Here is a 23513-nt window from a genome sequence, read left to right as displayed (position 1 = left end):
ACCCACACCTTTGTGTGGGATATACTCTGCACAGCTGGACACAACATCCCTTGTAAGAGTCAAGAGACCTGGATTCTACGATTCTAGTCTCAGCCCTGCCACTAATTGGCTAGATGACCTTGGGTGAGTCTTTTCTTTTCTTTGGGCCTCATATTTCCCTTCTGTGAAGTAGGGGAAATGGGACCCAACCTAATAATCTACAAGAAAATTCCAGGAGCAGGAAATCATTGATGGGAAAGAGCTTTGACAAGTAAAAGATTTTGCACAAATGACTGTAGACATTATTTCCCCATAGGGGATCTGGAACAGCCCCTTGAAATGACCTAGTCCAATCCCTTTGTTCTATAATTCAGGAAGCTGAGGTTCCGGAGAGGGTGTGTGACTTGCCCAGAGACACACAGCCAGCTGGTGAGAGATTGGAGTGACGACGCCAGTGTACCCTCTCTTCCACTAGGTGTCCCCACACACTAGGAAGGGCGTAGAAGCGCCTCCTCCCCTGGGGTCTCTCCTGCACTGACTTGGTCAGCAACAGCAGCTCCAGGCCTTCCCTCAATGTGCATCTCTCTGAGTAGACCCCGCTCTGGACTTGTCTGGAGAGGCATCGCATATGGGGAGGTTCTAGAAATGCTTGTGGCAGAATGATCAACAGGCAGAAGGAGGTGGGGTGCCCCCGATATGAGACCCTTGGGCTGGAGGCAGTATCCTCAGACATAGCATATGTGTGGCCAACCGGGCATGTCCTAGCGGGCCCTGCTGGGACTCAGCTGGACACGAGGGAGGTCACCCTGCACCCACATTTATGCCTCAGACCTCTTTCACCCGTTCCTCTGTGGGACCTGCGGGAGCCGTGTGACGGCCTGTTCTGAGAGGTCAGCACCTCAGCCTCCATTTCCAGTATGCATGGGCCTCCACGTGACAGCTGCATGACACCCTTGTGGAAAGACTGCGGGGGGGTGGGACACGCGTCCAGCATGATGGTGGCAGGCACCCTGCCCAAGGCCCGAGGAGGGAGGAAGGGCTCACAGCTCTCCTTGGGGCCCTTCCGGTGCTGTGAACTCTGTCTGTCTCATGTCGGGCTCCCCAGGCTCATCCCGGGCCAGTTTCCTTCCCTGCCACCCCTCCTTGGGGGCAGGCTCCGTTTGGGATTTTCCCCTGCCTTGTCCCATACCCTTCTCCCCCCAACAATTCCATCTCTCCCTAGGAGATAGGCCGCACGAGTTCTGCAGCTTCCGCCTTCCTCCTGCCGTTTCTGGAGTGTTCGTTATGCCAGGGGTGAACTCCTTCAGCGGCCCCCCTGGAGGACAGGGATAGACGACAAACACGTAGATCATGTGCTAATATGCGTAGCTGGCACCTTCCTGGCACGTATTAAGTGCCAGCCCCTTTTTAAAAAATACTTATCTTTAACATTGTGGTTAAATACACAGAACGTAAAATTTATCATCTTCACCATTCTAAGTGTGCGGCTCGGCGGCATTAAGTACATTCACGCTGTTGTGCAAACTGCACCACCGTCCATCTCCAGAACACTTGCAACTTCCCAAGCTGACACCCTGTCCCCATTAAGAAACAACTCCCCATTTCCCTCTCTCCCCAGCCCCCGGCAACCACCATTGTCCTTCCCACCTGTGTGAGTGTGACCACTCTAGGTACCGTGCATTAGTGGAGTCATGCAGCGTTTGTCTGCGTGTGGCTGGTTTCTTTCACCAAGCATGATGTTTTCAAGGTTCATCCATGCTGTAGCATATCGCAGACTTTCCTTCCCTTTTAAGGCTGGGTAATATTCCACTGTAGGGAATACCTACCCCACTGTGTTTGTCCATGCATCCATCAGTGGGCCCTTACGTCATTTCCTCCTTTTGGCTATTGTGAATAACATTGCTATGAGGCCAGCCACTTTAAAAAACATGTAAAACTCATTTAATTCTCCCAACGGCCCCGTGTGGAAGGTATTGCTTTTATTCCTCATTTTACGGGTGGGGAAACGGAGGCACAGAAGTTAAAAGACTTGCTCAAATCACACCAGCTACAAAGAGGCTGAGCCAGGCTTCTGCATCCATGCGGTGCAGCTCAAGAGCCTACGAGGTGCACCTGTGGCCCACACTGGCCTCTCACAGAGAACCAGGAGAGCGTGGGGCTGGTGCTGGGGGGAAGTCCAGGAAGGCTTCCTGGAAGTGACTTTTGAGCTGGGTTTTAAGAGTGAGTTTTTCACTAATGTCTAACAGAGAGGAGAAGGGCTAGCCTTTTCCAGCAGAGGGAAAACCTTGTGTGATGTGACTAATAATACAAGGACCCATGCCCACACCACTGCCCCTGCAGTGGCACAAATAAGAACAGAGAAGATGCATGCTGCTGGTTATAGAGTCTCAGGAGATTCTCCACTCCCCATGCCTCCGCCCTACCATATTATGGGAATCAAGCGCCATCCTTGGCCAAGCCAGACTAGGAGACTAGGAGAGAAGCTTCCACAAAGACTCTGCAGGTTCCAAAAGCATATCAACTTCCCAATCTCCTCGCACCCCAAGACCCTAACACCCCGCACACTTGTGGGGGTGGAGCTGGAGGTGGTGGGTGGAGTGGGGGACGAGGAAGTAAAGACACGTGTCTTTCTTGCCCTAGTGCATTCTGGGCAAGTGGTGATCCTCAGGCTCCATCGGAAACACTGGCAAGTCCTGCCATCTTGCTACTCTATGCTAATTGCAAAAACCCCAAATCTCCTTTTCTTCCCTCAGAGCTCTGAAAAAGCCCAAGGTCAAGAGAAACAGTTGTTTACCACAGCATTTTAATTTGCTTATCTAGGAAGGAAGGAACAAAGGTTGGACATTCTGGTTACCTCAGCTTGAATCAGCTTAAACGCCAGCATAGAGGCCTTGGGAGAGTTTCCGTCGGCTACTGCCTCTCCTAGGAAATGGTATTGAGATTTAAAGTCGTGCACAGGCATGGAAGCAGGATCGGCCCAAGCATGTTTGGGGATCCACGTCTGCAGGATATGGGCTCTGAGCTCCCAGCACTTCCAGGCACACGATTGGGTGTGTTGTGTGTACAGTAAGTGTTTGAGGTGAGATCCAAATAGAATCCTAATAGAAAGGACCAAGGGTGGAGAAATAGGCTGTTTTGAAACAAAACAAAACCAGGGTGCCAAAGATTGTTAGTTGTCCTCCTGTGTCCATTGTACCCATCATTCCTTTCATAGTAATAGAATTTTTTAGTGGGCACATGGCTGCCAATCAAAGACTACATTTCCCAGCCTCCTTTGCAGCTAGGTGTGACCAAGCAAGTGAGTTCTGACCATAGGGATGTAAGCTGAGTATTCTGTGCCAGCTTCTGGAAACCTTTTCTAAGATGGGGCACACATGGACTCTTTGCTTTTTATTCTTCATCCTTTACTCCATCCTGCTACCTGGAACATGGATGCTGCCATCTTGGGCTATGAGGTCAAGGCCACACGTGGTGGAGAAACAAGGGAGAAAGAAATGGGGAACCTAATAATGTGTGGTGCTGCGTGAGCCCTGGACCTCTGTGAGAGACAAATAAAATCTGATTTTGTTTAAGGCAGTGACGTTATTGTTCTTCTTACTGTTACAATTTTGGCAGGAATACCACTTCTGTGGTATCGTGTCTCTTTCAGTGCATAAGGAGGGACATGATGTTGATCCGTCCCATTGCTGGTGATGGTGACTCTGATCACTTGGTTGATGTCATGTCGGCCAACTTTCTTTACTGTAAAGTGACAGTTTTCCCCCTTGTAATTCACAAATATCTTACGGAGAGGTACTTTGAGATTACATGTTTCTCCTCAAACTTTTACCCACTAGTTTCAGCATCCATTGATGATTCTTGCCTGAATGAATGATCATTATGCTAGTTGTCAAATGGTGATTTGCTAATTCCATCACTCTTTCTACGTTTATTAGTTGACATTCAAATGTGAGGAAGAACTTCCTTCCCTCCCTCCCTCCCTCCCCCCCTTTCACCCTCTGCCTGGATAGCCCTGCTGCACAGACCTACATAGCTGGCAAGACCCATCACCCTTGGCAGCCGGGAGGTCTCGTGTGCTTTGGGCTGAGTGAAAGGCCAGGGCTGTGGCTGTCTCATTTCATCTTGCTGGGGCCTGGCTGAGGCTGGGTCTTTCTTCCATCGCCGGTCTCACGTTGATGGCCGTGTGAAGTAGAGATTGGGAGGTGGCCAATGAGGTGGGACAGTGTGGAGAATGTGTAGAGGAACTGCTCCTTCATGTTGCCAAGGACAATGACCTGGAATGGATTCCTCGTCCTGACTTCTGGGAGTGGTGGCCAGATGGCTGGGAAGGACTGAGGGTCACATCATTAGAAGGACTTTCACAATGTCCTTCCAACCCAGCTGGTCCAGACATGTTGCACCTGGTCAGATCCATGCTCCCACCTCTGTTCTCTGGAGTCCCCTAACCTAGGTAAATGCCCAGTACTGCCTCTCAAGGAGCTTGAAGTTGGAGGGGGATCCATTTAGTCAGTCCTCATCCTGGAGCATCTTGGAGGAGGCAGCACATGAACTCAACTCTCACAGCACAATGCAGCAGGCCTGTTTCAAGGCCCGTCCCGTGCCTGCTGGACCCTGCTGCCAGAGCGCCACAGGGCACCAGGCAGAAGCCAGGGATCCCGTAAACTCCTGTGGTCAGACTCACACAAATGCAGGAGCTCACAGACTCAAATGCCTAGAGCCACTGCTGTACAGTGATACGTCGGATTTTACACTTGTCACAGAACCCTGTGTTATGAGACAAAGCTGTCTAAATTGTCCCTCTGTTCCCCTTTCCTCCCTCCCTTCCTCTGGACCTCAGGGGCATAAAGTTAATTAATAATACACCTTGGTTCATGACATCCTGTCAACATCGGTCCCTGAAAGGCCATCTTTTATTAAACTAATGAATTAATACAAATACTATAACAAATGCTTAAGAAACAAATGCCCTAATGACACCGAGAACATTGACAGTTACTTATTTGTACCCGTGTGGTTCTCCCCTACCCTGTGCCCCTTCTTCCCCCTCCAGAAGCAACCACTGTTCTGAATCATGTGGTCTTCACTCCCTTGCTTTTTTACAAAAAGCTTTACTGAAGCATTATATCCCCACAAATTATGATTTTTGGTTTAAGTTGTTTTACATTTACACAAAGATACGCTGTATGCGGTCTTTTGGGACTTAACCTTTTTGCTCAATTCCATTGCTAAGCTCAGTGAGTAAGTGGTCTATTGAATTTCTGAGTAGGCGAAGAAATTACAGCTCATCACTGTGAGGCCAGTGTTCTTCTTGGCTAATGCTGGTTTTATGCTAGTCTGTGGCATGGAGAAATTCTATTTGATGGGTCCTGGGGTCATGCTCTGTAGCTCTGATTTATTTAGCAGCTCCATTTTATGGCCCTCGGAAAAGCATATTTTTCTTTGTAAATGATTATAGATATTTATAATGATTGGGTCCTTATTTCGATGACACCTGTATAAAATGCTTGGTGCTCAATTACTGGCAGTCTCATTATGGGACCGCAGGCACTAAGCGGGTGAGGGACCGGTCCTTTTATTTCAGCACCGAGTTCACAGAGTCCTGGGCCTCCTTGCCCCACGCGGTCCAGACCAGCCAAGGCCCTTTGGCCTCAGTGAGCCCAGGAGCCAGCTGTGGTGCTGTGGGTGGCCCTCTGGGGGCCACTTCACTGTGGGTTTACTCCTCCAGGAACAGGGAGGCACGCATTCTCCCCATTTCCCATCTTGGGCACTCAGGACTCAGCGTGGAGCAGTGGCTGGTTTTAGGCCACCCGGAGGTGGGACAGACCCGAACCAGGAACCAGCCGGGAGCCCACGCCCGGCGCCTGGGCTGCCTCCCGCTCTCATTGAAGGACGCTCCTCCCCTTCTCCCCGCCCTCCCAGCCCACGGGCTCCCGGGAAGGGGAGGAGCTCTCCCGGCTCCGGTGACACCGTCACCACGGCAACGCGGCCATACTGGCCCCAACGGACCCGGGGCCTGGGCTGCGGCGGCGCGGCCTCGTGGGCAGAGCCGACAGCATGGACAGTCTCTTCGTGGAGGAGGTGGCCGCCTCCCTGGTCCGGGAGTTCCTCAGCAGAAAGGTGGGTCGCGCCGCCTCCGCCGCTCGGGGCCGCTGCCCCAGGGTGAGGGCGCAGTCTGGGGGTGCCCCTGCCAGCTCCGCGCCGTCGCGGAGGGAGAGCCGCTCCCTGCCGCCCCCTGCCCGGGGGATGCCCGACGGGAGCGCCACTTTCTCGGGCCTGCCGAAACTACATTTCCCAGGAGTCATCGCTGGCCCCGCGCAGCGCCCGCCGGGCCGCCCGCCACGCCGGCCCGCGGCCGCCGCCCTGCGCAGGATTCCCGCGCCTCTGGTGGGGTCGCGGCACGGGGACTGGGCGCCGAGGCGGGGAGCTGGGGGCGGCCCGGGGCGGCCTCATCCCGGCCTGTTAAAGCACAGCCGCCTTGTCGTGGCCCGGAGCGCGGCGCGCAGGCCTGCCTGCCCGGCCCCGTCGCCCGTCCCGGCACCTCCACCCTACCGGGAAAGAAGGGCCCCCGGAGGGAACCCAGGGGGCCAAAACACGCTCCCGATAGTCGAACCCTTCAGTCGTGCCCCTCGGCAGTGGGGAGCTCAGGGGTTGCAGCCGTGGTTGTTTTGAACTTCCGTTGTTTTGCGCCGGGAGAGTTTTCGGAGTACTCAAAAGTTGGGGAGGTCCTTAGCAAGCCATCTGCGGTGGAAGTGGGGACACCGTGGGAAAGAGGTCGCTGGAGGTTACTGCGCAAGCCAGTGTACCCTATTCCATATAGGGTACACTGACTCACTCTATACAGAGTGAGCGAGGGATTGGCCCTCGTGGTGTCGTGTTGAGCAGGGGCCACGGGCAGCTGTCTGGGTTAAACATATACACAAACAAAATCATTTTTTGAACGGAAAATTGGAAGGGCTTTGGAATCAGGTGGAGCGGTTCAAATACCGGCAACTGGTTAGCAGTGTGAGCTTGGGTCCGTTACTCACTGCCTCAGTTTCCTTATCCGGTAAACCGGACTATTAAGACCCACCCTTTGCAGATTTATGATGAGGATTAATAATGATATATGGGCAGTCCCCAAGCATCGTATCTGGCCCATAGTAGGTACCTGTATTCAGCATTGTCTTCACCCCCCCATCTCTCATGTGCATCTGTTTTGAAAGTGTCTTTTTTTGCTTTCTAAAAAAAATTTTTAATTTAAAAAAATGTTTAAATGCAGCGTGGCTTCATTTTATCTGCTCTGTTTTTACGGCCAATTGACCTTCTGTCACCAAGTCCTGGCTGCACATTGGATGTCAGTGACATATCCTATGAGGCTGCCCACTATCATTTCTTTTAAGTCTGGACCACCAAGCAAAACTCTCAGAGCTTTCCTCATGCCTTGCCTTCCTTGAGGACAAATGAAATCCACAGTCCTCACCCGCTGTCTAAGGCTCCCCTGTAGCTTGACCCCAGCGTTGGTTCCAGCTTCTCCCACATGCCTTTCCCTGTTCCACCCACAGCCCACCCCAAGTCTCTTTCCTTCGGGAGGTCTTTTTGGATAACTCCAGTCGGAATACCTTACCTTGTCTGTGGCTTGCTCACTGGCGCTCACGTTATAGTTTATACGTCTGCCTGTCTCTCCCACTAGACCAGTCCACAGAGCTGACACCAGATCCGGGGGGAGCCTGGCCAGTGTCTGGTTCACAGGGCCTCCTCTCCCTTGCATTTTTTATTTGGGCACACTAAAGCTCTGACCTGACAAAGGAGTTGCCCACAGTCACTCAGAAAGTTGTGGAAAGCTGGGACTGCAGTCCAGATCAGCTGCTTCCCTTGTCACCTTCTGCTCCGGCGCCAAGACCACATACTCCCCTCAGGGCTTGGCACAAGGCAGGTATAACCTAGAGAGTTCCCATCATGGTGAGAGGTACCTTCTTGTTACCTGTTTTCTCAGATCCTCGTAACCGTCCTGAAAGACAAGAATACTTACTCCCTTTCATGCAAGATGAGCATGAGACGAGGGGGCGAAGAAACTTGCCCAGGGTGAGCAAGTTAGAGTTTGTCACTCCTCTCCTCAAAACCCTCCATGGGCTTTTTACTACAACCAGAATAAAATCGAAGGGAAGGCCTCACCCGGGCCTACAAGGCTCTCTATGACCCAGCTGCAGGCTGGGCCTCTGACCTCACCTTGCCCTCCACTCTGACCTCCTGTGCCCTCCACCCTACATGGCACCCAGCTGCGCTGGCCCCCGTCCAGGTGTGGTCTGCCCTCAGGGAGAGTCATGCTAGTCTCCTGCAGGGTCAGGGTCCTCCAGGGTGACTCCTCTCGTGCCCCAGCCTCCCTCTCCTGCAACGACTTGACCCCATCCTACCTCCGCCACCCTTTCCAAAAGGTCATGTCCTAGGCCTGTTACCAGCACTGCACCCCTTCTGGAATCTGTGCAAGCATTCTGTCATCCTCACTTGCAAGCTCACCTCCCTTAGCAGCCAGCCTGTAATAAACTGTTCTTCAGTCTCACTCACATCTGCATTCCACAGTTCCTGCCAGCTTCTTCCGGGCCCAGGCCCTGTTGTGACCTTTCCCCACTTCATACCTGCCCATCATTATAATCACACCCTCAACAACATGCTTGCCTCCCTTGCCCTTCTCTTCTTTCCTCATGTTCCCCTGAGTTTTCAGATTCACCTCGCTCCCCCCACGCCTGCCCTGCAGTGCTGAACGGGGCTGGAGAGAAGCACACCACTATGTGGACAGTTTTGCGGCCCCCGGCCCCCTGAGGCCTCAGGTATGCCTGCCCCCCTGGTTATAGCTCTCCAGCCCGCTCCCTCTCTCCACTCTGGGATGGCCGTTTCACACCTGCCCTCTCCTCCAACCCCACAGCTCCTTCCCCGTTCTCATTTCACTGAGAAAACAGAAGCGGTCCTGAGAAAACTCCCTATGGGCTGCACCAGCAGTTGCAAACCTTCCTGGGCCCGGACCCTCACTCTGCCTCCCTCCTGCTCTTGCGAGCGAATTCTCCATACTCCTGGGAAAGGCCACCCCCTCCCTGAGTGCCCATCCCCTCTCGCCTGCTTGAGGGCACTGCTACAGTTCTCTCTCCCTGTTCTATATACATTTTGTCTTCTCTACTGTCGGCCCTGCAGAATCCCATCTCGAGCCCTCAAGTCCCTCCAGCTACTGGCCCATTTTTCTTCTCCCTCTTACAGCCAAACCCCATGAAAGAGCTATGTGTGCTCTGATTCTAATCCTTCTTCCTGCTTGCTCAAACCCACTCTAATCAGGCTTCTGTCCCCACCGATCCACGGAAACAACTCTTGTCAAGTTTGTCAATGACCTTTAACTTTCAGTCCTCACACTTCTTGGTCTAACATTGTGTTTGGCATGGCTGATTGTGTCCTGCTTCCTGGAAACTCATTCTGCTTGGCTTCTGGAGCCCACCTTCTGCTTTGCCTCCTCTAACTTCTCTGGTTCTTTGCTGGTCCCCCTCGTTTCCTGGAGCTGTGCATGCTGGGGGACTCCAAGACTCAATCTTCTCTTCTTTCCTTCACTTGCTATTTTCCAGGTGCCTCTGCCAGTCTACTGGATTCCAGTGCCATCAATGTGATGACAGTTCCCAAATGCCCAGCTCTGGCCCAGGTCTCTCCCAGAACTCTTACATTCTTTCCAACAGCCGATTTTACGTTTCCACTTGGGTATCCAATAAATATCTCAACATATCCAAAACCCAATTCCTGATTCCCTCTATGTCTTGCAGTTTTCCAATTTCGGTAGGCAGTATCACCATCTTTCTGGTTGCTTGGGCGAAAACCTTTGCAATCATTCCTGGCTTTTTTCCTTCATGTATACCCCACATCTGGTCCATTAGTACATCTGTTGGCTTTGCCAGCAGGGCACATAGAGCATGTAGCCACTTCTTTCCACTTCTGCTGCAGCCACCTGGTCCAAGCTGCTTCCATTTTTCACATGAGTTGTTCAATAGCGTCCTAACTAGTTTCTGCTTAATCCCTCCAAAAATCCGTTCACAACCTAGCAGCCAGTGATCCTTTACAAGTCAGTTCATGCTCCTCTTTTCACCCTGCCCCCACCCCACCATTTAACAAAAGTCAACAAGCCTTTCCTTTTCAGGCTCTGGGCAGCCTCTCTGACCTCATTTCCTGCCACTTTCCCCTGGTCACGCAGCTCTAGCTGCACAGGCCTCCGGTTACTGCCACAGGGCCTTTGCCCTTGCTGTTCCTTGCTGAGAACACACTTCCCCCAAGTGTCTGCATGGCCTGCTCTCCTACCTCCCTCATGTCTCTGCTTTAATGTCAGCTAAAAAAGAGGTGCTTCCCCAACAGAATGTCAGCTCTGTGAAGGGGTAGGGTTTGTCTTATTCTCTTGGTATCTCCTGCATCTAGAACAACCCACCACATAGTAGGTGCATAGGAAATGTTTGTTGAGTGATGAAGATTAAGTGGACCAGATGGGACTGAGGACTGGCTGCTTCCTGAGGGCATCCTTATCCACTACCCCAGTGGTTTTCAAATGTTGGTGTGTACCACAGTCCCAGTGAGTTTGTGAAGTGTGCCAAGACTTGCTGATCTGAGCTGTTGACAAATGTAAAGAGTTATCCAGCAGAGAGGGGCTCTCATGGTTTCAGCCTCACTCTGATTGGCAGGAAAGCCATGGGGAGATGCAGATGAAATGGGGGTGCTTGCTATAACCCCCCCCCTTCCAGTTCATTCTCCCTAAAGCACCCAGGCATACCCCTGCCTTTCCCCCAACATATACACCCATTTCTTTGTGTTCCCTCCTCCCCAACACTTCCTTTTTATTCTCTTGGGTTCCAGGTTGTGTTCATACCTCTTTTTTCACAAATTCTTCTTCCCTCACTTCATGGCAGGCAGCAGGTTTTGTCTTGTTTTCCCATCAGTGGGAGCCTCTGTAAGATTGTGAACACAAAGCCTGGGGGAGAAGTTGAGGCCTGGCTCCCTTGTGGGTCTGGATCCATGAAGAGCAAGGGGCTCCCTTAGCGCCAGGCTGAGCTGTTTGGTGATCCATGTTTGGTGATCACCATGGCCCAGTGAGGTGGGCAGGCAGCAGCTTCTGTGGTTATTTTTCAAATGAAAAAGCCAGGCTCACGGGGGGAATAGCCCTTGCCATTGCCAGAGTGTGTCTTAGCTGGGCCTTCTGCCAGGTCAAGCTGGATGATGACAGTGGCCTCACTGGGAACTCAGCAAACGTTTACCACGTGCTTCCAGTGGGCCTCAGTCCTGGCTTTGCCGACTCACACGCCGGGATGGTCAGGACCCCCTGCTGTGGGAGTCTCCTGTGTTACCTGGGCAAATCAACCCTTGCTCTCACCTGAGAAAGGAAAGGAATCATTATTGGCCTTTTGCTCATTTTTTTCCCTTTAGTTTATTTTTAAAGCTTCGTATTCCGTGGCTCCAAATCTAGTGTCAAACCCAGGGCTCCAGCCTTGGGTGAGTCAGTGACCCGAACCTCCCTTTCCTTTTCTAGAAAATGGGCCAACACCTCCAATTTCAGCTCAGCCCATGGAGTTATTGTAAGATTCAGAATAATAATTGTGAAGCCGTCAAGTGTAAAGGTTATATAAAAATAAATTCTTAAGTCAGTTTTTGTCCTTGTGAGATCCTTGTGAGGAAGGCAGGATAGGCAGGATAGGAATGATCATAATGAACACCAACAGTCTTTTATTTATAACCATCGTCAGAGAATGGAAGGTTTTGATTTAAAATGAAAATAATGATTCAGATTTCTTCCTGCAGGGCTTAAAGAGGACATGTGTGACCATGGACCAGGAACGCCCACGCTCTGACCTCAGCATAAACAGCAGGAATGATCTCCGCAAGGTTTTGCATCTTGAATTTCTCTACAAGGAGAACAAGGTACGTGCTTTGAAGGTGTGGTGTAATGTTCTGGAACTGAGCTTGGCAATGTCAGAGCCCTTATGGGCCCTGCCAAGCTGTCGGAGATGGGTGACAGGAGGCTCGCTGTGCCTGCTGCCAGGGAGAAACAGACCCGGCCAAGTGCTGACAAATCCCAAGTGTGAGTTGGGCTTCCAGGCTCAGTCAGGCCCCAGGCCGCCACCGTGGGCATATTGCGCATGTGTGGCTGTGAAGCTCACTTTGAACCTGGGCCCTTAATGGTTATTCCCTGTGCTCCCTCCTCCCCTAGGAGGCTGTTTTTAGTCAGACTGTACTTAAGATTATAGAATTCAGTTCTACTAAAACTTTCCATTCCCTGCCTGTGTAAGATTTTCCTTCTTCAATTCTGAGTAATAGCTTATTTTTAAGTCTACTGTGACATTTAATTTAGGCAGAAATGGGGCTTGGGTTCAGCTAACCCTGGGGCATTGGAGTTGAGATAGTAAATGGTTGGGGGGTGAGGGTGGGGCTTCCCTGATCCCTCCGCCTCATCCACCCCCCACCACCTTGATTATAAGCCTCCATGGCACTCTGTAGTTTTCCTTTGTTGTGCTGCGCACACTTATGATAGAGTATGTGTGTGTGGTTGTTTAATTAGCATCCACCTCCCCACTACCTTGGATGCAGCAGGAGGCCAGAGATTGGCATCTCTTTGTTCACTGTTGTATCCTCATACTTAACATGTTGCCTGAGGACATAGTAAATAGTCTATATGTGTTTGTGGATTATATGATTGGCTGGCTGACTGACTGAATGAAGCTGCAATTCTGGCATCATTGTTTTTTCTGCTATGAAGACAGAATCTTCTAATTTGATTGAAGAATGGGCTCTCCAGCAGATGTTGCCTTGTGGTAGGCCATAGCGTCAGAGTTGGAAAGAACCTAATGATCATGTAGTTTAGCATTTATCATAATTTTTTAAAGAGGCAATAAAATGATATTTCCTGCAGAAGTCCAAATATGTAAAGCAAAGAAGGGAAGCCCCATAGTTGAATTGGGGATGAAGAAGACTTACCTTCTTGGTCTTTGGCGCAGCCCCTCAGGACTAGGCTAAGCAGCTTTTAAACTACTGATAGAATGGGGGCCCCCACCTGGGGGAGCTGTGAGCCAGAGAAAAGTGGTTTGTCAAGGCCTCGCAGAGAGTTACAGGATAGGGGCGAGGCTAGAACCAGATCTTCTGATTCTCAGTCCTACTGTAGTAATGGTGGTCAAGCCTCCTGTAATTGTAATCCTTTACTCAAACGAAATGTTAGCAGATTGGGTTGGAATGGGGGGTGGCACCCCCACCCCAGCCCTCCAAGGCTGTTTCTGAGACACCTGGAGGAACCCCAGAACAGCTTGAAAACCACCCTCGTGTACGTCATAGCCCAGTGGGGAGCTCAGGCTGAGTTCCCCTCAGTAAAGTGAAGGATGGCGTCAACCTACGGGAACATTCAGGTTGCCAGAAGTCCCTATGCCCCACTTTGATGAGAAAAGGGCAGTGGCAGCCAGGTGCAGTCCTGGCATCGGCTTAGTAAAGACATCAGATCGATGCCCTTCGTCCTTGGTCCCAGGGTGACACCAGGGCCCCTCCGCCTCCTCCACATGTCCAGCTGGAGTCCTGTAGACCCGGGCAGCAGCTTTCCAGCGCATCTCCTTTTACTGCATCGTTTGTAAGGCAGGACTGTGGACTGTACATTTTAGAAAGATTTTTTTCCATAGAAAGTGAGAATAGGTAACAAGAAAATCAATTAACCATGCTGGTACAGTGGGAATTTTATGTAAATGCAACTTTACTTAATTTCCTGGAATCATCTTTGCCATTCAAGTGACTTTTACTTCTCCACTATAACATAGTCTCCCTAAGGTAATAATTATCTGAAGATACTTAAGATGTTTTCATTAGGTCTTGACAAGTACCCTGATTATTTGATTTATACAGTAGTTTTTAGTAGTTACTGAACAATGAATTGACCTTATATATTACAGAAAAATAGATTCATTAATCTATCTATTGCATAATGATTTTGACATTTGCACAAAGCTAGCCTGATTCTAGGAAAGCCCTGCAATTTAATGTTAATTCCAGTAACTTGTTTTTCCCTATTAAGGATACGATATATAAAAATGCCTATGAAAATTGAGGTTTTGAAAAATGGTGCCCAGATTCATATAAAGGCTGTGTCTGTTCTGAGCAGAGTGTTATGAAAAGCCATAAAGTATAATTCAGGTTATCTAGGCCTATAAATCTCTTGTATTGAAAGAAAAAGCAAGAAGGTCCAAATAAATTGTGTAACATCTCTCCCCTGATTCTTTTCCTTGTAAGTTTCATATAGACTTAGACAAAATAGATTTTTTAGGTCCCATACTAAAAAAAGAAAGCTGTCTCCTGATTCTGACTGCCTGATAAATCTGTTGCTGTTGGTCAGAACCCATTTGGCTGTGGATGTTGGTGGTCGAGTTCTGCTGCACAGATCAGGGGGATAGGAAGGGGAAAGCCTGGATGTGCCTGAGGGTCCTCTCTGCGCCAGGTCCTTCGTCAGGCGCTTTATTGCTCTGACTGCAGACTTACCAAATGCCCCATGTCTGACCACACTTCCCAGCAGCTTGGTGTCCCTGAACAAGTGGAGTGGGGACTGACATGGTTACATGGCCTAAGGTCAGCCTGTGGATTGCTGCTTGGATAGCTATGTTTGTCCAAATTACTTAGGGGACTTTTAAGAGAAATCAGCACTCCGATCTTTGCAATTCTGGCTTAATAAGACACAGTAGGGCCTGGGAATATATATTTTTAAAAACCTCCAAAGATGATATTTGGCATAGTCAGGGTTGGGAAATATGATGTCATTTCTTTCTTTTCTTTTCTTTCTTTCTTTCTTTCTTTCTTTCTTTTTCTTTCTTTCTTTCTTTCTAGAGAGAGAAAGAGAACGAGAGTGCGCAAGTGCAAGCGGGGGCAGAGGGAGAAGGAGAGAGAGCATCCTAAGCAGGTTCCACACTCAGCATGGAGCCTGACTCAGGGCTTGATCTCGTGACCCTGAGATCATGACCTGAGCTGAAATCAAGAGTCGAACGCTTAACTGACTGAGCCACCTAGGCGCCCGTGATGTCATTCATTTCTAAAACCAACTACTAAAGAGTTTCAGTTTTTTTTAAGATTCGGGTGTAGATTGAGTCAGTCCTGACGGCCTCTCTGTGTTCTTTGCAATAACCTTTTGTGGCTCTGTCCCTGCAGGCCCCAGTGTCCAGTGGTAAATGCAGAGTACACAACCTAAGGGAATACTCAGGTCCCACATGTTTATTATCTTGTAGAGTTAATGATCCCTAAAGATTTAATTTTTTTTTTAAATGAACAGGTATATACTTTCTAGAGTTATTCCTAGGAGAAAAACCAAGAGGAAATTTGCTTGGGTATTTTTCTGTTTTGTTACAGTTGCTTATTAAATCGCTTGACTCATGCATTGGATGTTCATTCTTTTAGGGTAGAGGTTTTTGTCTTCATCTCTGTGTTATAACATAATGCCTTACATATGACAGGCTATCACTGGACATTTGCTGAAAGAGTGTATGAATGAATGAGAAGCTGATAAACTATGTCAAAGAATTGGAATAGCCATGTTTTCCACCCTTCCCCTGAAGTTGTCCATATGGTTAATGATTTTTGTTTTCTTCCAATGATAGGCAAAGGAAAATCCTCTAAAAACAAACCTTGAACTCATTACCAGATATTTTCTGGATCACTTTGGAAATACTACTAACAATTTCACTCAAGAAACACCAATCCCTGCACTCTCAATTCCAAAGAAAAATAACAAATTACCATCAAGATGCTCAGAGACCACGCTGGTAAATATATACGACCTTGCAGATGAAGATGCAGGATGGAGAACATCATTGTCTGAAACAAGCAAAGCCAGGTATCTCTTCTTATATTTACACTGTGGATTAGTTTCCTATCACTGCCGTGACCAATGGCTGTAAACTGAGGGGCTGTAATAGTCAGGGTTTTCCAGAAAAACAGAACCAATAGGATGTGTGTGTGTGTGTGTGTGTGTGTGTGTGAATACATGTAAATATATATGCAAATATTATATGTATTTATACACATATATCTTACTGGTTTTATATTTCCTATATAATTATTAATTTTTTTTACTTCCTTTTTTTTTTTTAAGTAGGCCCTATGCGCAGTGTGGAGCCCAACGTGGGGCTCGAGCTCACAACCCTGAGATTAAGACCTGAGCTGAAATCAAGAGTTGTTTGCTTAACTGATTACGCCACCCAGGTGCCCCTATAAAGAGATTTATTTTAAGGACTTGGCTCACATGATTGGTGGGAGCTGGCAAGTCTGAAATCTGTAGGGCAGACTGGCATGTTGGAAACTCAGGCAGTATTCTGTGTTATAGTCTTGAAGCAGAATTCTCTGGGAAACCTGTTTTTGCTCTTAGGGCCTTCTACTGATAGAATGGGACCACCCATATTATCTAGGGTAATCTTTTTTACTTCAAGTCAACTGATTGTAGATGTTAATCATATCTACGAACTATAGAAATGATCCCTGAAAGTATAGTCTTGATGTTAATCATATCTAAAGAATACCTTCAGGGAAGCATCTAGGCTAGTATTTGTCCAAACAACTAGGCAACATAGCCTAGCAAAGTTGACATATAAAATTTAACCCTCACTGTGTCTTTTTTTTTTGTACCTATTTTTTATTGTTATGTTAATCACCGTACATTACATCATTAGTTTTTTTTTTTAAGATTTTTATTTATTTATTTGACAGAGAGAGACACAGCGAGAGAGGGAACACAAGCAGGGGGAGTGGGAGAGGGAGAAGCAGACTCCCCGCTGAGCAGGGAGCCTGATGCGGGGCTCGATCCCAGGACCCTGGGATCATGACCTGAGCTGAAGGCAGATGCTTAACGACTGAGCCACCCAGGCGCCCCACATCATTAGTTTTTGATGTAGTGTTCCATGATTCATTGTTTGTGCATAACACCCAGTGCTCCATGCAGAACGTGCCCTCCTCAATACCCATCACCAGGCTAACCCATCCTCCCACCCCCCTCCCCTCTAGAACCCTCAGTTTGTTTTTCAGAGTCCATTGTCTCTCATGGTTCGTCTCCCCCTCCGATTTCCCCCTCTTCATTCTTCCCCTCCTGCTATCTTCTTCTTCTTTTTTTTTTTTTCTTAACATATATTGCATTATTTGTTTCAGAGGTACAGATCTGAGATTCAACAGTCTTGCACAATTCACAGCGCTCACCATACCACATACCCTCCCCAGTGTCCAACACCCAGCCACCCCATCCCTCCCACCCCACCCCTCACTCCAGCAACCCTCAGTTTGTTTCCTGAGATTAAGAATTCCTCATATCAGACCATCACTGTGTCTTAAAGCAACATAAATTTGTTATCTTTCGGTTCTGAGGTCAGAAGTTCAAATTTGGTCCCATTGGGTTAACAGCAAGGTGTCAGTAGGGCTTATTCCTTCTAGAGCCTTTTGGGGGAGAATCTGTTTCCTTTCCTTCTTTGGCTTCTAGTGGCTGCCTACATTCCTTGGCTTGTGGCCGCTTCCTCTGTCTTCAGAGCACATCCCTCCAGCCTCTGTTTCTGTCATCGTGTCTCCTACTCCTGACCCTGATCTCCTGCCTCCCTGTCACAAGGAGCCTTGTGACTCTAATGGGCCCTCCCAGATAATTGAGGGTCATCTCCCCACCTCAAAACCTTAACACATGTGCAAAGTCCCTTTAAGCCACATAAGGGAACATTCCCAGGTTCCAGGATCTGGACATCTTTGGGGAGCCATTATTCAGCCCCCACATTGTGTGCTTTCAAATTCCCTGTTGGGCAGCACTGTTCCTTTCCTCCAGAGGCCTTGGAAATGGAGGAGGATGTGAAGGAGGATGCTTATGATTTAAATGTTTAATGTTTGTCAGCATCAGGGGCTTGCTTTGTTTGCATTTTCTTAAAAAACGGGTATAGAATTCTAAAAGCAACGCTGTAGAGATGGAAACATCTGAAAAATAAGGCCTTTTGGAACTCGTAGGAAGAAAATGAATTGCCATTCTTGATTGAACCTCCATTATTTGGAAAGCAGTTACGTTAAATTACAACCTTAATATGCCGCCTGTAGTCACTCGATAGTCTAACTCCCTGGGGCTAGGTGTTTCCTTCCAGCTCTGTTGAGAAGCCTTTTCTTTCCTGAGGGTAGCCAAGGTGTAGGGTCCAGGCCTTGAGCTGCCCAAGGATGGGGACCATTAAATACATTAACTCAAGGCTTAAGATGTGAAGGTGAATCAGGGTGGTGTGGAGGAAGATGGTTCTTTCTTCATAGGCACTTACTGCCTGGCTGGGAAAATAAATATTTCTGAGGCGATAAAGAACCAGCAGAAGAAGTAGTGGAGGCTCCCGAGTGCCACCCAGTTGCCCAAGCTACAAACTTGGGTGTTCTCCTTGACCTCTCCTGCTCTATCATTTTTGCCTCTGTGAGTCCTTAATGACACTAGACCCTTTCCTGCTTTCTCTGCCCTGAGAGCAGTGCCTCAGTTCCTACCCTCCCCTCTTGCCCGGCCTAGCTCCCACAGGCTCTTCCTTGGTTTCCAGGCCTCTGGTCATCTGCTCCAATCCCCCCTCCACCTAAGATAGTGGGAGCTTCCCACAGACAAGTCAGGCCCATGTTGCTCCCCTATGGAAAGGCCTTCAAACGCTTTCCCATGGCTTCCAGGGTAAAATCCAAACTCCTAAGGATAGCCTGCAAAGCTCTTTCCGTGATCAGCCTGCATGGCTCACCTGGGCCGGGCCTGCTTTTACAGGCCTCTGTGCTAGTGCCTGGGGCATTCTGGTTATCTCCTGCCCACTCCTTCCTCCAGACTCAGTGCTGCCTTCTCTGCAAGTCCCCGATTTCCCCAAGCTGGTTCGGGCCCCTTCCTCTGCGGGCTCTGACCCCCGTCACAGCACACCCATGACCGCTTCTCACATGTGTGACCCAGTGCTTGGTAATCAGCAGCGTGACACAGAGCAGCGGTCAACGCCCTTTAGGCCGGAGTCTAATGGTAGAAAACCTGCCAGCCCGTGTCAGAGGAGCACTGGGCTCTGGCTGATCCATTGCAGATCATAGGTAAGAGTCCTCTTTATCTAGGTCTCTTGCTCCTTCTTGTCATTCCTCCTTGCTTGCCTCACTGTGTCTCATCTTCTTTTGTTCTCTCTTTCTCTTTCCCCTACACACACACACACACACACACACACACACACATACAATCTCTCTCTCTTACTCTTTCAATGCCAAGCAACCCAAGAAGAGAAGCCATCGGCATGCCCAATTTAGCTGAACCTTAACTGAACAGTTGGGGAACACAAAGTTTGCCACACGTCTCCATCTACTAATGTCAATGATGCGCAGTAAGGCTGGGCTCCATGTAGCTCAGGGCTGTATTGAAGGGCTATGGTTTTCTGTAATCACTTGGGTCTGGGACAAGGATGCTCTTTATATTTGAGGATACAAAATATTTAAGGATATTTGAGGAATCCTATCATGGGTCATCAATTTTGATTTTGTTTCTTGCTTCCTGGTCTTATTTTATAGGTCAGACTTGCCCTGATATGAAAGTATTTTCTATTCTTTACCTTTAATGATAAAGCACTGGCTGGTTAGAATCATCGCAGATTTACAAATGGGCTTGCTATGAGTGCCTGTTGAATGTGGGATTTATTATCATTGTTAGCTAGTGGGGAGTCTTTTTTTTTTTTTTTTTAAGATTTTATTTTTTTGACAGAGAGAGCACAAGCAGAGGGAGAGAGAGGGAGAAGCAGATTCCCTGCTGAGCAAGGAGCCCGATGTGGGACTCGATCCCAGGACCCTGGGATCATGACCTGGGCCGAAGGCAGCCGCTTAACCGACTGAGCCACCCAGGCGTCCCGTGGGGAATCTGTTTTAATGGAAATATCCCTTTTTTGTAGGCATGACAATCTTGATGGGGATTTACTCGGTAACTTCGTATCATCCAAAAGGCCCCCCTACAAAAGTAAGCCCACCCAGGCTATCCCAGGTGAAAGCCCCGCCGTGGCCCCTGCGTGGGAGAAGATGGACAAGCTTCAGTCGTCAGAGCTTTCCTTGGACATGAAGAGGATGGGCGAGAAGATGAGGCCAAAGTCTGGCCTGATTGTCCGAGGCATGATTACCGGGCCCATGGCCAGTTCCCCGCAGGTAGGTTGCTGCTCTCACAGCTATGGTGAGAGCAGAAAGTGAAAACCCGGCAGGGCTTAAGGCGTTTATTTGAGGGTACCCCACAAGGCAGTCCAAGAAGGGGTCATCTGTGTGTTCGGATGGGAGGAACACCTGCCTGTATTTTCTTTGGTTGTACTGTCAACTCTCTGTGGGATCACGGGCAGGCCTCATCTCCTTTCCTGCCCTCAGTTTACGCATCAGGTCAACGAGGTGGATGCCATGACTTTATCTTCCTTTGCTGAGTGAGAACACATCTACCAGTTTTCCCTTTGCCATTCAGGAGTTGGGGCAAGCCATCCAAGTCTAGAGAACATCTTTTTTATTTTTATTATTTTTAAAAATCTTTTTTATTTTTTAGAACATAGTAAAAAGGGAAAAAGAAATCCCAGTCTTTATGGTTTCATTTGCTTTGCTTTAAAAAGAAAGTCTAATATGTCCCATCATTGTTTCATAGTCTTCCTTAAGGAGGGGCTCTGGTAGGGTCCCATCAGGTGGGGGGGCTGAACCAAACGAGAGAATGAATGTAAAAGGAGTTTGTAAAACCACAAAGAAACAGGAAAACAAAGGAAAATCAAACACCAAACTCACAGTGTGGTATTAATCCAGTGAGAGAGCCTGAGCAAACCCATATAGGTCATGTGTGTCCGCGGCGGGTCACCCATCTTCTGGGCTGCATGGCTGGATGTGGACCGTGGCTCTGGAGGCCAGTGCTGTTCTCCCAATTGGAATCAGGACAGAAAGAAGCCAACTGTCTCCCTGCCTCTGCCTACATCATGTGGGCGGGGGGTGGGGGGGATGGGTTTGGTCCTTTGGAAAATAATGGTTTACTGAGTTATCTGAGTTACTGAGATCTTCTGAGTGTTGACATTTCACTATAAACAATAAACCCACATCAAAAAAGTCACATTTCTTGATGTTACCATCCAACTCGCTGGAAAAGTGTTTAGGTGTTGAAAAGCCATCAGGCTCCCAGTGGCTGAGGCAAGTTTCCCCAGATTTTAATTTTTACCTGACAATTTATATTTTATCACTGACAGTCCATTAGTTGTTTCCCTTGAAACGACAGGCTCAGCTTATTTCCAAGAAAATGCCTGCCGAATACCTAAGTCTGAATAACCACAGTTCGTCTGTCAGTTGTTCCATGGAAAAAACTAGCAAGTTCAATTCACAGCTCCGATGGTTGTGCAAGTGCTGTTCCTTGAGACAGCTGTCATCCTCTGCATCGGGCAGAGTGCTTATGGATAGCTTCCATTTTGCCACATGGACTGTTAAAGAGATGTGTGCCGTACGGTTGAGATTGAATATAATTAATACTTTTTATGCTTCAGCATGGACAGTCTTTTTTCTTTTTTAAAATTTTATTTATTTATTTATTTGAGAGAGAGAGAGAGGGAGAGCATGAGCAGGGGGGAGGGGCAGAGAGAAGGAGAGAATCTCGAGCAGACCCCACCCTCAGTGTGGAGGCGACCTCACGACCCTGAGATCATGACCCGAGCTGAAATCAAGGGCCGGGTGCTTAGCGGACTGAGCCGCCCAGGTGCCCCCAGCATGGATATTCTTAGGTGAAATTAGCATTTTACTTATTTATTTTTATTGCAAGTGGTGGCAAATACCTCCAGCACTAGCTGGTAAAGTTTGGTGCCACTGTCCTGATTTGTGCTCCAGGCCAGCAATTTTTCCCACCCAGTTCATTTGTATCATCACTGCAAATGTCAACACAGGGAAAAGGGCAAATCATGTCATATTATTATGATGAAAATAGGTTTGAGCTCCCTAAAAGGATTTGGGGACCCTTAAGGCCAGGCAGACCACACTTTGAGAACTGGTGGACCAGATGAATGCCAGGGTCCTGTCCTACAATGACATCCAATCAATCACATCCGTGTAGTTGAGAGCCCCTTCACAATTGAGGTGTGAGGCAGATGACCTGGATCTGCTTTACTGCTGGAAGATTGTCCCAAACTTCTAGAAGGAGGAGTGATTGCCTTGGGAGGTGTATTTTTCCCTTGGGGTATCCGAATCCTGTGAAGGGCATTGAAAGATAGGATAGGCTGTCGTAGAATTTCCCCAGGTTTTCTAGAAAGTGTTTTATGGGTCTTTGAGTACCTTGGCCATACTTCCTTGTTTGCTCAAGAGAAAAAAGCAAACTTTGCTAGGTATTTCATCATTTCGCTATTAGATCAGTTCTGCCCTTTTAAAGGATGAGTAAGAGTTTGGGTTCCCTGCCTTTGGCCAGAAGTTTGGCTCTCCTTGGGAATGGTGACTAACATTTTCTTCACTGTGTGGCAGGGGAGGCCCTGGTGGCTTTTGGAGGTTTGTGGTGCCTAGTAATTTCCAGTAGGCAAGAATACTACAGAATTAGCTGTTTCTATTCCAGCTCAGGCTTTACCATTTGGTTCAGGATTATTTCTGGAAATGCCGAGAGATCCCAAATTTTAAACCCAGGAAAAGCCTCACAGGTCTATTTTTGTCCCCTCTACCTCCACTCCCTGACCCTAGGTTGGTAAACAACTTGAGTTCCCATTTTATCAGTTAATCATTGATAGTAAGAGAGGAAATTTCAGTTGACTCCTTTGGAATTCCTTCAAACACTAAGTAAGCCTTGAGTGCTTACTCGGGGTAGGTCACTGAGCTGGGAGCTCGGTGGACACCAGAGATAAATGAAGACTGGCCTCTGCCATTCCTGGTCTGTTAGCAGGAGGGGGAAGGCCCTGTGTGAGCGGGGACTGGGAGAAGCTGTGGAGTGGTGGCAGACACCGGCTGACCGCCCTGATGGGTCCGGCTCTGTGCCAGGGCCTTCCACGGGCCTCTCCTTAATGCCACCATCTTGTGCAAGATAGATGCTACAGGTCCCCAAGCCCTCATCCACCCTTTGGGCCACATGTGTTTTGGAATTGAGAATTTCTTTATTATCAGAAAAGCAACACTGTGCACAAACCACATAACCACCTGCAGTCAGGTTTGGGGTAGCACCCCATAAGCAAAAAGGACTGTGAGCAACCTCATAGCAGTTAAAAAGAATTTGCCATAGGATTCCAAAAGAAACTTGTTTTGGGAGGTTTTAGAAAGTACAGACGGTGGATTGTGGGCTGGTTATATTACAAGTGAGGGCAGGGCGGGACAGAGAAACTAATAATTTGGCGTAGGGGATATGGCTGGTGGGCGGGGGTGTAGGCAGTAGAAGGCAGGCCTGAGCCTGGAGCTTCCCCTGCTGCTGGAAGGTGCTCTCTTTAAGGGGTGAGGGAGAAGGGCTGAGCACGCTCCTGGGCTTATGCAGGTGGAGCACAGTGAAAGCATTACAGAGCGGGGAGCCTGCGAGTACCTCCCCAAACAGTAGGCAGGGTTTTAAGAGGAGTTGGGGATGGATGGTGAATGACGTTCCT

General features: G+C 48.7%; 1 protein-coding gene across 1 annotated transcript in view; it reads left to right on the top strand.

Annotated features, from left to right (window-relative positions):
* Positions 1–5947: 5947 nt before the first annotated feature.
* The window catches only part of MINDY4 (MINDY lysine 48 deubiquitinase 4), a 103506-nt gene continuing 85940 nt past the window's right edge, over positions 5948–23513 (top strand). The window contains exons 1-4 of the mRNA XM_032401836.1: positions 5948–6096; positions 11767–11886; positions 15582–15817; positions 19863–20109. Coding sequence (XP_032257727.1) covers positions 6034–6096; positions 11767–11886; positions 15582–15817; positions 19863–20109 — 666 coding nt within the window. The 5' untranslated portion in view covers positions 5948–6033. The remainder of the gene's footprint in view (positions 6097–11766; positions 11887–15581; positions 15818–19862; positions 20110–23513) is intronic.

The sequence above is a fragment of the Phoca vitulina genome, unplaced genomic scaffold, assembly GCF_004348235.1.
Source record: "Phoca vitulina isolate PV1807 unplaced genomic scaffold, GSC_HSeal_1.0 scaffold4, whole genome shotgun sequence".
Classification (NCBI taxonomy): Eukaryota; Metazoa; Chordata; class Mammalia; order Carnivora; family Phocidae; genus Phoca; species Phoca vitulina.
This window is presented reverse-complemented; position numbering and strand designations above follow the sequence as displayed.